This window comes from Eptesicus fuscus, chromosome 7 (assembly GCF_027574615.1).
Source record: "Eptesicus fuscus isolate TK198812 chromosome 7, DD_ASM_mEF_20220401, whole genome shotgun sequence".
Classification (NCBI taxonomy): domain Eukaryota; kingdom Metazoa; phylum Chordata; class Mammalia; order Chiroptera; family Vespertilionidae; genus Eptesicus; species Eptesicus fuscus.
In genome coordinates, this window is record NC_072479.1 from 53,375,975 (window position 1) to 53,389,710 (window position 13,736).

The 13,736-nt window shown below is 44.9% G+C and overlaps 1 protein-coding gene across 6 annotated transcripts in view; it reads right to left on the minus strand.

The window, feature by feature from the left end:
* Positions 1–692: 692 nt before the first annotated feature.
* Positions 693–13,736, minus strand: part of RBMS2 (RNA binding motif single stranded interacting protein 2) — a 50,329-nt gene continuing 37,285 nt past the window's right edge. For 4 of the 6 annotated variants that reach the window (XM_054718957.1, XM_054718955.1, XM_028156238.2 and 1 more), the window contains 10 exons: positions 9,869–9,948; positions 9,624–9,733; positions 9,057–9,103; positions 8,798–8,891; positions 4,869–4,967; positions 2,993–3,070; positions 2,571–2,681; positions 1,638–1,718; positions 1,109–1,194; positions 693–1,001 (listed from right to left, as the gene is read on the minus strand). In XM_054718957.1, the coding sequence (XP_054574932.1) occupies positions 1,114–1,194; positions 1,638–1,718; positions 2,571–2,681; positions 2,993–3,070; positions 4,869–4,967; positions 8,798–8,891; positions 9,057–9,103; positions 9,624–9,733; positions 9,869–9,948 (781 nt within the window). In that variant the 3' untranslated portion in view covers positions 693–1,001; positions 1,109–1,113. The remainder of the gene's footprint in view (positions 1,002–1,108; positions 1,195–1,637; positions 1,719–2,570; positions 2,682–2,992; positions 3,071–4,868; positions 4,968–8,797; positions 8,892–9,056; positions 9,104–9,623; positions 9,734–9,868; positions 9,949–13,736) is intronic. The other 2 variants (XM_054718956.1, XM_008148656.3) reach the window with 2 other exon arrangements.

The window sequence follows — 13,736 nt, forward strand, 5'->3', positions numbered from 1 at the left end:
AATTAGAAGCCAGTTGAGCCCACCCTGCTGTAACGGCACGGGACGACCTAGTCTTCATCCACGTGTGGCTCAAGCATGACTTTCAAGGCTGTGGGACTGTCTCCTTAACGAGCCTAGGTCGAATCTCTGCTTCCTGAAGACAAAGTCCAGTATTTTCTCACAGGAGGTGGCAGGACAACAGGAAGAAAAACCACTTCCATGGCATGCGTAGTGTTCTACCTTGTCCCTTGCCCAGTCCCCCAACAATTCCATATGAAAATTTCATTCAAAAAAGAAATTCACAAAATTAAAAACTGTAAAAAAGTGAACTAGACAAGCTCTGCTGTATGGAAAAGAGAAGAAAAATCTGGACGAGAGAAGCAAAGCATAAAATGAGTGAAGAAAAGACAGGATGTGTGAGTTACGAGCTTTATAAAACAAAATTTAAAAACTGCGTATTTTCTTAGACCAAAATAAGTCCATAACTAAACTCAGTAAGAAGGGCCCACAGTAGGATTCCTTCAATGTTTTAGCACCACTCCTTTCTTTCTTCTTTTTTTAAGAGGAAAAAAAAATAAAAAAAAAATTTTTTTAAAGCCTTCTCAAATAAGTTCAACACATCAAAAAGTGTTTTTCATAAAGATAAGAAGATCCAGGCACCATATCTCTTTGGGATAGGGGAATTGCATATTGCAGTTAAAAAAAACCAAAACAACACATAAAAGTTTATTTGCAAAAGAAAGAAAGAAAAAAAAAAGGCTTTTTTGATTTCTTTGAATGTAGCGCACACACAGAGTGCCGGTTCCCTGGTTCCCCGAGGCTCCGCCAGGAGTGGAGGAAGAGCAGGGGACAGGAGCGCTGAGACTTCTTTCTCAGGCCCAGGCCTGTGGAGAACGATGGCCACGTGGTAGGTCTTAGCAGGGCCCACAGACGACCTGTATTCCTGGTTAGCCCTCTGGAGTCTGGGAGCATCAGCATCTCCAAGAATTCATTTGTATTCAACAAAGATGGGGAGGGGAGTCCTAAAGGAGGAATAAGCCAGGGGGTAGGGAGGGGGAATGACAAGCATGAGACCCTGTCTGACTTCAAGCTTCTCGGCACACCCTACCCCTCAGCATGTGACTCTTACCACTGTTACTTGTTGAACTGGAAAGAATAGACCCCATGGTCTGAGGGAGCATCCATAGTCACCTGACTTTGCTGGCCGCTGTTCTCCTGTAACCACAGCCAAAGCAGGAGAGTCACCTGGGCATCCTGACCTCCCCTGCCACTAAAGCAGCCTACGTAACACCCACCCAGAGGCGAGCGCCTTCCCCGGCCTCCCCACTCCCATACCGTGTTAGCGTGCACATGCAGCAGCACACACGTATCCCCCACCCGGCATTACTTCCCCAGCATGTACAGCAGCCTGTTCCCAAAAACACTAGTCAAGACAAGCCAGCATCCTGGCATTTACTATCTGGCCGAATGTCAGAAAGGGCCTCATTCGAGGACACAAAGGAAGTCTTTCCTTCCCACATTCTTCACATTCCTACCAGCTATTTATGAACACAGAATCAGCATCACTGTGAGAGGGAGACAGATTCTGAATGGGAAAATCTGCCTCTTTCATTTTCATTTTCTTATCCTCAATCCAAAGAGATTATAAACGTTCTCACCTCAACTGAAACGTTGGAAGAAGGCACAGGGGTGTACTGGGAGATGTAAGCGCCTTGCATAGCGGCAGCTGTTGGCATATACTAGAAGGAAAAACACCAATAGGCTGAGTGGTGCTTGGCTACATTGAAAGCACTTGGGAAGCTTTAGAAACGGCTGATGGCTTCGTTCCATCCCCAGAGATATTAATTTAATTGTCTGGTTTGCTTTTTAAAAATACGTTTTTATTGATTTTAGAGAGAGAGGAGCGGGGGGAGAGAGAGAGAGAGAGAGAGAGAGAGAGAGAGAGAGAGAGAGAGAGAGATCCATTGGCTGCCTCAGGCACGCACCCTGACTGGGACTGAGCCCACAACCTGGGCATGTGCCCTGATCGATCGGGAATCGAACTGGCCACCTTTAGGTGCACAGGATGACACTCAACCAACTGAGCCACACCAGTGAGGGCTAATTGTCAAATTCAATTGTGCTTTTTAAAAGCACTTCAGGTGCTACACTGGCTTAGAGAGACTTATACACACATGATTCTTTTTCTCCCCTTTCCTGCTTTCTGCTTTACCTCTCTGCCTGTCAGCCCTCCTGGGCAAATCAGAAGGCAGCAGGCCTACAAGAAACCTAATGCACTTCATCCATTCTTCTTGTTATTATTTTGATAAGGATTTCTAGGAAATGTGAATGAACTCCTAGATAAACTAGTATGTGGATAGAAACACCATTTGCTTAGTTTCATGAGTAGGAATCAGTTAAAAGGAGTGGGCTGGGGAGCAGAATAGCTATCCTAGCTCATGGATTATTATCTTCTAAGTTTAACTCCTATTCTGAGTGTGCCCTCAATGGTACTGAAGCGATTCTCATCATCATAAGTATTTATCCTGAAAAGTATGACACAAGTATTCCTTCCTCAGGAGGAGTTCATCATCAGAAACATTCCGCTTTACCGCGCCCGTGGTGCTGAGGGAGAGATGGCCCAGTTGCTGGGTAAGAGGTCCCATCACGGAGGCAGGCTGGAGAGGAAGGGGGTGATCCATCCCTGGCGTCAGCACTGAACCCTGGAGGCAGCGACAAAGACAGGGTTAGTTGGCAGCATTCTGTGGGGCTGCCTGCGGCAGTGACCCATGGCTACTGGGACCATTTAAATTCCTGGAAAACGAGAGGTGAGCAGCTACCCAGTTATGCAACAGGAATAGGCACCCTGCCCATCAGTCTGGATGGATCCCTGCCTAAGAATAACAAACTCACAAAACTGGGTTGCATCAGGGCTTGAGCCAGAACTCAAACCCACATCCCCTCTCCTCAAATCCCAGTGTTTTTCTTTACATCAAATTGCCTCTTTGGCATTTGCCCGCTTCTGAACACTCACTGAAGGCTGTATGAGGTATGACTGGTGGTGCATCCACGACGGGTTAGGTACTTGTAGAGGAGATGTCTGAGTTACTCTCTAATGCAAGCAAAAACAAACAAGCAAAAATGTTAATTATCTAGAAACCATTGTTTTGCCCAATGATCTGACAATGTTCAGACAATCCCCCAAAAGCTGGAGATCCCCATCAGAAATAGAAACATTAATACAGAGAACAGACTGACAGCTGGCAGAGGGGAGGGGGTGAAAAAGGTGAAGACACAAAGGCGGGTGGGGGGGTAGGAGAGGGTAAAGGGGGGGGTAAATGGTGATGGAAGGAGACTTGACTTGGGGTAGTAAGCACACAATACAATACACAGATGATATATTATAGAATTGCACCCTTAAAACCTATAATTTTATTAACTAATGTCACCCCAATAAATTCAATTAAAGAATATATATACATATTGCTTTGGCCCTGGCCAGGTAGCTCAGTTGGTTAGAGCAGAGTCCTTTTACATCAAGGCTGCAGGCTCGATCTCTGGTCAGAGCACATCCAATATCAACCAATGAATGCAAAAAATAAAAATAAATGTGTGTGTGTGTGTGTGTGTGTGTGTGTGTGTATGCTTTAAAAATATAAAAGAAAATTATGAGTAAACTTGTTTTTATAAAATTAGCAACCCTTACACCACAACAAATAACCCAATTTAAAAATGGGCATCCCGGAGGCTGAAGTCCTAACAGCTTAACCTTTGTAGGGGTTCAGAATGAGTCACCCCAAGATGTGCTTCTGTGTGATGCAGATTATTGTGAGCTAAAGGCAACTGAGACTCTACAAGAGAAACTTCTGCCCCCCTCTTCCTTTAACTACTTAGAAGAACTTGAATTGGGCACCTTGCCCATAGTGGAAAATTATCAGAGATAACCGTTTCTGTCCACCTATTGGGCAGGGCAAGCGACCAATTATTGAACACCTGCTCTTCTTCTCACCCTCCTCACCCTCTGAAGCCCCGAAGTGCCTCACCCCACCCTTAGCTCAGAATGTCATGTGCACCTCGTTTAACTTTCTGTCCCTGATTCTTTCATGTCTGTGAAGGTTTGACACTGATGTGGACGCTTCACCAGGGAAATCAGAACATGACCAGTACTACTGCATTCTTAAAAATCTATTTTTATTGATTTCAAAGAGGAAGGGAGAGGGAGAGAGAGATAGAAATATCAATGATGAGAGAGAATCATTGATCAGCTGCCTCCTGCATGCCTTCCTACTGGGATCGAGCCCGCAACACAGGCATGTGCCCTTGACTGGAATCGAACCATGACCTCCTGGTTCATAGGTCAACACTCAACCCCTGAGCCACACCAGCTGGGCATACTACTGTATTTTTTTTTAATTAAAAAACAAATTAAATAAAATAGTGCTTGATTTTATATAAAGTTGAAAAAAATAAGAATAAAAATGGACAAAGAATTTAAATAAACATTTCTTTAAGAACATATACAAATGGCCAATAAGCACATGAAAGAGGCACAAAATCATTAACCACTAGGGAAATGCCAATAAAAAACACAATGAGATACCACTTCACATCCACTAGGATGACTATAATTAAAAGGACAAAATAGTGCTGGCCAGTATGGCTCAGTTGGTTGGCGTGGTGATCATGGATCTCAGGTTCGATTCTAGGTCAGAGTACATACCCTGGTTCAATCCCCGATTGGGTCTCATACAAAAGGCAGCCAATCAATATTCCTCTCTCATATCAATGTCCCTCTCTCTCCCTTACTCTCTCTAAAATCAATTAAGGCCCTGGCAGGAGTGGTTCAGTAGGTTGAACATCGTCCCATGCACTGAAAGGTTGTGGGTTTAATTCCCGGTCAGGGCACATACCCAGGTTGCCGGCTTGATGCCCAGTCTGGGGTGCTGGCAGGAGGCAGTCGATCGATATTTCTCTTTCACATCGATGTTTCTCCCTCTCCCTTCCTCTCTCTTTAAAACCAATAAAATTAAAATCAATTTTTAGAAAAGGACAATAAAAAATTTAAGAAGGACAATAGCAAGTATTATGTACTGAAGGTGGGAACGTAAAATGGTTCTGCAACTTTGGAAAACAGCTGGCAGTTCCTCAAAAAGTTCAGCAGTTACTGGGTGACCCAGGAAGTCCACGCTTAGGTATCAGCTCAAGAAAAAGGAAAGCAGAAGTTGTACACAAATATTCATGGCAGCATCATTCATAATAGCCCATAGGTAGAAACACTCAAATGGCCATCAACTGATAAATTAATAACAAAATGAGATATTACCATACAGTGGAATATGATTCAGTCATAAAAAAGAATGACTGATACATGCTACAACATGGACAAACTTTGAAGACATGCTAGCTGAAAGAAGCCAGACACAAGTATATGGTACGCTTCCATCTATTATGGAAGTGTAGAACAGGCAAATCTATAGGCATAGGAAGTATATTAGTGGCTGCCAGGGGTGGTGGAAGGAAGACTAGGGAATGACTACTAATGGGCACAGAGTTTCTTTCTGAGGGGATGCAGATGTTATGGAATTAGATATTGGTGATAGTTGTATAACTTTGTAAATACACTACTCACTACTGATTTGTACACTTTAAGAGGGTGACTTATGGTATGTATTATTATGAAGCATTTCTAACTTCTCATTGCTAATTTTTTTTCATTTTAAAATATATAATATAAATGTGAATTATATCTCAATTTTAAAATGAAAAAAAATAGCAATGAGAAGTTAGAAATGCATCATAATAAACAAGTAGAGTTTATTTCATAAATATAAGGATTGTTCAAGATCAGAAGCACATTAAGTCCAAATAGAAGAAAAAAACCATAGAATAATACTAGATGCTGAAAAGGTATTTGATAAAATTCAGCAGCCATTTATTTATTTTTAATCACAAGTAAAATAGGGACTAGAAAGAAACTACTTACATATATTAAATGTCATTACCAAAAAACTAGCTGCTAAAATTAACCTAAACAAAGTCATATTAAAACCACTGTAAATATAGTAACCTATCTTATAGTAAGGTTAAATAAATGCAATTAGATAAGAGCACAATTGGCATAAAATTGGAAAGGGAGAGAAACTGATGATATAATTGTATAAATGGAAACCTAAGAGACTCAAGTAAAAAAAAATGCTAGTAGTAATAAAGAAATTTGATGTTAGTTGCATACTAAATAGATGAACATAAATTAATAAGTTTTTTCCCAAGTGTATCTAGAAATGCCTACAAAAATGATAGAACACTTAGGAATATACTTAACGAGAAATGCATAAGGCCTACATAAACAAAACTAAAATCTTATTTAAGGACAAAAAAAGATTTAACAACGTGAAAAGAAATACCATATGTTGAGTGAAAAGATTAGTACTTTTAAAAATGCAATTCTCTTGCCTTAGCAGATTTGGCTCAGTGGATAGAGCATTGGCCTTCGTACTGAAGGGTCCTGGGTTCCATTCCGGTCAAGGGCACAAACTTTGGTTGCAGGCTCCATTGGGGGCCCTGGTTGGGGAGTGTGTGGGAGGCAACCAACCGATGTCTCTCCCCTGCCCTTCCACTCTCTCTAAAAATCAATGGAAAAATATCCTCGAGTGAGGATTAACAAAAAATAAAAATAAATAAATAAATCAACTATTTTAGAGAGAGAGAGAGAGAGATTTAATGTAACTCCAATTAAAATCCTCACAGATTTTAAAAATTAGATAAAATGCCCTAGCCAGTTTGGCTCAGTGGAGTGTTGGCCTGTGGACTGAAGGGTCCCAGGTTCGATTCTGGCCAAGGGCATATGCCTGGGTTGCGGACTCAATCCCCAGTAGGGGATGTGCAAGAAGCAGCTGATCAATGATTCTCTCTCATCATTGATGTTTTTCTCTCTCTATCCCTCTCGCTTCCTCTCTAAAATCAATAAAAATAATTTTATAAAATTATATAAAATAACCATAAACTTTATACAGAAGAATAAATGCCAAAAATAGCAAAGTATGAAAAAGAATGGAGAAGATTTTGTCTTATCAAATATTAGAACATATTATGAAAGCCACTGCGATCAAATCCATACATTATTGGAATAGGAATGGAAACAGTGATCGCTGGGAGAGAATAAATTCCAGTATTTATTATATGACAAAGGTGACATTTCGATTCAGTGGAAAAAGAATGGACTATTTAATAATTTGATGCTAGGACAGCTGGTTAACATTTTGAAAGAAAATATAATAGGACCCCTATTTTCTACCATATACAAAAATAAATTCCTGATGATTACACATTTACATATAAAACAATGAAATAAATCTTGGAGACCATATTCACAATATAGGACTAGGAAGAGCTTTTGAATGAAGGCTAGAAACTCATAAGTTATAAGTGGAAAAGCAGGCATATTTAACTATATACAAATTTTAAACTCCTGTGTGGCAAAAACTGGTGATTCCCTATGTATGGTCCTTGGACCAGCAGCGGCGGCAGCAGCAGCCTCTGGGAACTTGCTAGGAATACAGATTCTTACCTCCCACCCAGACTTACTGAGTCGGAAAGTGCTGTTTGTGCCCAGAAACTTAGGTTTAATAAGCTCCTCAGGTGATTCTGATGCACAGCTAAAGTTTGAGGACCACAAAGTCAATGGACAAAATTAAATTCGGAAAAAAACATTTGTAACAAAGATAACATTCAGAGGATCAATACTTATAATATACAAATAGTTGTTATACGTTGATGAGAAAGGAATAACTAATCAAACAGAAAAATGGGCTAAGCATATCAGAGAACAGCAAATCAAAATATGACAAACATTAAAAATGCTTAAACTAAGCTGCAGTCAGGGAAGCGCATTAAATTAAAGGTTAATGCACTTTCCATCAAGACAGGAACATTTTTAAAAGAGCAATGGCTGGAGGGAAACAGGTGCTCTCATTCATCGCGACTGGAAGCATGAATTGATACAGCCTCTGTGAGAAGCAATCTGGGGACATTTATGAAACTGCAAGTCCATAAATTCAAACTAGCAATCGTACTCCTCAGACTCCAGCCCCTAGAAATAAAGGTACTCATAGGTAAAGATAGAGCACAAGGGTGTTTATTCACAAGGATGCTTATCGAAGCATTATTTGTACAAAAAAACAAACATTGAAATCCAAGTGAATGACCTTCGCTGGGATATAGATGAAGAATTCTGGTGTATCTCCAGCATGAAATATAATGCAGCTATTAGAAAAGGAAATAATTAGAACAGAGATATCATCATTAGCGGCATCAGAATCACCCAGACGGCTTCTGAGAATCACTCAGATTGCTGGGGCCCATCACCAGTTTCTAATTCAGTAGATCTGGGGTGGAGTCCAGAATTTGTGTTTCTGAAAATTCCCAGGTGGTGCTGACGCTGCTGGCCCAGGGACTGCACTTTGAGAACCACTGGTTTAAGATACTGTTAAGTGAGAAGAGTGAAGTATGAAAAATGTATTTAATATGGTCCACTTCTTTGTAAAATAAACAATGACTTCCAAAAACCGTATACATATGTATCTATGCCCATGAAGAAAAATGTAGAAAACATTAGGAAATTAACATGGATTTACTTGTGGGGTAGTAGACAGAGAGTAAGAGGATGCACCGGTCTACATATATGTAGTGTGATCACGCGTTAGGCTTTTGTGTAATGTTATTTGTGGCAGTACGTACAAAGGAAAAACAAACAAAACAACAAATAGTTTCCAGCATTATATTCCTTTACCTAAAACACAAGGACAGGGAAAATCACTGCACCTTTTGGGCATGAACATACCTGATAGGAAGACACGGGAGACGGAAGGTATGGGGAGAGTGCAGACTGAGTGAGCATCCTGTTGGGAGTGACGTTATAAGGAGCTGGGTAGAACCTGCAGGACGGAACCCCATCAGTGAGGAGCCACAGGCAATCGGGAAGAAAGGGCCCCCACTGACAGACACGGCCACTTCCCCCGGATGCTCTAACTCAAGATGAAACATCTTGGACACAGGCTGTTGTCATTCTGAGTTGGCCTGAATATATAAAACGCCCTTACCCATTCTGAAGAGCTGTGGAGGGGTCATAGGTCAAGGCCACACCACCCTATAAAGAAAGTACACAGCAGTCATATTGTAAGCCCTTGGATAAGAATAGGAGCAAGGCAGAATGTCAAGGGTGGGAATGAGTAAAGTGAAGTCTGGACAGCCCAGCCCTTGTGGGTCAGCGGTTAAGTATCAACCCAGGAACCAAGAGGTCACCAGTTTGATTCCCAGCCAGGGCACATGCCCTGGGTTTCAGGCTTGATCCCAGTAGGGGACATGCAGGAGGCAGCCAATCAATGATGTTCCTCTCTCATCGATGTTTTTCTCTCTCTATCCCTCTCCATTCCTCTCTCTCTAAAAATAATAAAAATAAAAAATTAAGTGAAGTCTGGACAAGCTGTTCTAGAGTTTTTCTGGTTGTGCAGGCTGCAAAATCCCACTCAAGACCCACACTGAAGAGTATGTTAGTAGCCAGCTTCTCTCAGTTACAAACTGTAGCTCTCAAGCTTGCCACCTAAGCTCACAGCAACCAGGCCATGGTAATTTCCATTCCATTTTAATATCCTCAGAGGTCCTCTTACCATGTCTCCATTCCGTGGCCAGGCCCGTCCATTTTGCACAAATTTTCCTGGGTTCTGTCGTTTCTTTGGACCACCGTCAGCAAATTTGCAAAGCAACGGATCTGATGGGGCTACCAAGAGAGAAAGCAGACAGGTAACTGAGTCCCACCTCACTTAGCCTCACTCACACTCATGCAAAACTCCTCCAGATCTTCACTGGAAGTAACAACCTGTGGCCCTATCAGCCTGATTCCCAGATGCCTCACCTGGTACTCCAGGGGGTGTCTTAATATATTTTCCGTTAAAGTGGGTGATGATGGCTTCACACTTCTCTGTGGATTCCATCCTGAGGAGCATAAGAGGGGTTAGGCTCTAGCTTCTCCAGGATCTGTGTGCTCCCTACATTAAAAAAGAATGCCCCAGTTCCCAGCCCCACAGATGCTCTAACGGTTGTGACTATAAAACACAGGTTTCCTCCACACAAATTCAAGATATCAAGAAGAGGCAATCCCAGCTTCTAATGAAGGTTTCTCTCATCTGGCTCCCGGAGGAGTCCTGAAAGGAACCATGGAGGTCTTTAAGCTATGAATACATGTTCCAAAGCAGATACTGACGGATGGGCCTACGATTGTGTCTGGTTCATAAATAAGAATACAATAAACAGAGGCTGTTACTATTACTTTTTTATTACAAAATCCCAATGGAAATTGTTCCCTCACTCTGATAAAACTACACAAGCTAAGAATTTTCCAATATTTATTTTTGCTTCTGGTTACTTATCAAGGTCTAATTAGCTATTCATTAAGATTTCATGAGTCTGTAGGAGGAAACAGTAATAAGACATGTTCAGGGCCCATAGTGATAGAAAAAACAATGGGAACTATGTGAGTTGAAGTATTTTGCTGAGGAAAGAGGACAGAAATCTAGACTCCAGTTCCTGTTCATCTCCCAAAGCTCTATGGGTTAGGCCATGCACAAAACCCCTTTGGATCCATTCCTCATTTCCACTTTAGAGAAATGATCCATCTACCCTACTACATAGGATTGTATAGATCAAATAAGATAATCTATCTAAATGTGTTCTAAGAATTGTAAGGACCCATATAATACAAAGTACAGTATCCTGCCCTCTTTTCATATTTAAAGTCTCACTATATTTTACATGCCAATAGCCACTAAAAGTATAAACCATTCCTATGACGGTGGTGACTATAAAAGGCCTCAAATAGAATGTTTTAGAGAAAACCACATTAGGTATCCTAGAGCAGAAGTCTTCAGCTGGGTTACTCCTATTCCTTAGGCTTAAGATTTCATGAGTCTGTAGGAGGAAACAGTAATAGACAGGGTTAGGGCCATAGTGATAGAAAAAGGGTGCACAGGCATAGAGAGTTTCAAGAGAATCACTTTCAGAACCTCAACCTTCTCATAAATTCTTTCCTAAAACTGATCTGCCTGGGGGACTGGTCATGATCAGTAACGATCAAAGCTCAAGTCCCCTCTCACAGTCACTCCTCTCAATTTACTTCACACTCTCCCAAAACTCAAAACAAGGCAGTGGTAACCGAGTTACAAATTTTTTTTTTTTTTGTATGTCAGATGCTCCCAATTCTTCCTTCCATAAGCTGGAGGACTCTGCAAATTGTCACTTGATACATTTAAAAAAAAAATCAATTTTGTTGATAGATTACCCTGGTTCTTGGCAAATGATTCAAAAGGAATTCACAGAATCCCTATTTTCACAAAACTCTTCCCGTCCCCGCCCGGCCGGTGTGGCTCAGCTGCTTGGGTGTTGTCCCGTGCACTAAAAGGCTGCGAGTTTGATTCTCTGCCAGGGCACATGCCCAGGTTATGGGCTGGATCCCAGATAGGGGGCATGCAGGAGGCAGTCAATGGATGATTTGATCTCACATTGATGTTTCTCTCTCCCTCTCTCTCTAAATAATCAATTTTTAAATCTTTTTTTTTTTTTTTTAAATTTCTTTATTGATTAAGGTGTCACATATTTGTCCTCATCCCCCCATTCCCATCCCACCCCTCTCCCCACGCATGCCCCAATCCCCTGTTGAACTTAACCGTTGGATAGGCTTATATGCATGCATACAGGTCCTTTGGTTGAACTCTCCCCCTCCCCCCCCCTCCCCCTACCCTCTTCTATCCTCCCTCTGAGGCCCGATAGTCCGATCGATGCCTCCTTGCTTCTGGTTCTGTTCTTGTTCCTCAGTCTATGTTGTTCATCATTTCCTCTAGATGAACGAGATCATATGTCACTAGATATATACTAATAAGAACTGAATGTGAGACGAGCAATAATATTTATGCTGACAGGCAAATGAATCACTCTGTAGCGAGCTTCCCCCTGGACCAACAGTTCTTTTGAGACCCAATTTCGATGTCCAGTAGTTCCTTATGTGTACATGTCAGCACTGACCCCTCAGCTCTGGATGGTGGACAAATGGTGGTAACGGAGGTCCGACTCCCTCTGGTTTGGTCTCGGCCGAACCCAGGGGCACGGCGTCACCCGGACTAAGGGGCACGTGGCCTCACCCATACCCAAGGGGCGCGTGTTCTCACCCGGGCCTGGGACCCAGCCTCACCCGGATGGATCCAGGGGCGCACGGCCTCACCCGGACCCAGGATCTGGCTTCACCCGTACCCAGGGACGCTTGGCCTCTCCCAGACCCAGGGCCACTTGGGCTCACCCGGGCCTAGGTGCACGAGGCCTCACCCAGATCCAGGGACACATGGTCTCACCCGGACCCAGGGACGCTTAGCCTCACCCAGACCCAGGGGCACGTGGCCTCACCCGGGCCTAGGTGCACGAGGCTTCATCCGGATCCAGGGACACCTGGTCTCACCCGGACCCAGGGACGCTTGGCCTCTCCCAGACCCAGGGCCACTTGGGCTCACCCGGGCCTAGGTGCACGAGGCCTCACCCGGATCCTGGGACACCTGGTCTCACTCGGACCCAGGGATGCTTGGCCTCTCCCAGACCCAGGGCCACTTGGGCTCACCCGGGCCTAGGTGCACGAGGCCTCACCCGGATCCAGGGACGCATGGTCTCACCCGGACCCAGGGGCGCTTGGCCTCCCCCAGACCCAGGGCCACTTGGGCTCACCCGGGCCTAGGTGCACGAGGCCTCACCCGGATCCAGGGACACACGGTCTCACCCAGACCCAGGAACGTTTGGCCACTCCCAGACCCAGGGCCACTTGGGCTCACCCGGGCCTAGGAGCACGAGGCCTCACCCAGATCCAGGGACACATGGTCTCACCCGGACCCAGGGACGCTTAGCCTCTCCCAGACCCAGGGGCACGTGGCCTCACCCGGGCCTAGGTGCACGAGGCCTCATCCGGATCCAGGGACACATGGTCTCACCCGGACCCAGGGACGCTTGGCCTCTCCCAGACCCAGGGCCACTTGGGCTCACCCGGGCCTAGGTGCACGAGGCCTCATCCGGATCCAGGGACGCATGGTCTCACCCGGACCCAGGGACGCTTGGCCTCTCCCCGACCCAGGGCCACTTGGGCTCACCCGGGCCTAGGTGCACGAGGCCTCACCCGGATCCTGGGACACATGGTCTCACCCGGACCCAGGGATGCTTGGCCTCTCCCAGACCCAGGGCCACTTGGGCTCACCCGGGCCTAGGTGCACGAGGCCTCACCCGGATCCAGGGACGCATGGTCTCACCCGGACCCAGGGGTGCTTGGCCTCTCCCCGACCCAGGGCCACTTGGGCTCACCCGGGCCTAGGTGCACGAGGCCTCACCCGGATCCAGGGACACACGGTCTCACCCAGACCCAGGAACGTTTGGCCACTCCCAGACCCAGGGCCACTTGGGCTCACCCGGGCCTAGGTGCACGAGGCCTCACCCAGATCCAGGGACACATGGTCTCACCCGGACCCAGGGACGCTTAGCCTCTCCCAGACCTAGGGGCACGTGGCCTCACCCGGGCCTAGGTGCACGAGGCCTCATCCGGATCCAGGGACACATGGTCTCACCCGGACCCAGGGACGCTTGGCCTCTCCCAGACCCAGGGCCACTTGGGCTCACCCGGGCCTAGGTGCACGAGGCCTCATCCGGATCCAGGGACGCATGGTCTCACCCGGACCCAGGGACGCTTGGCCTCTCCCAGA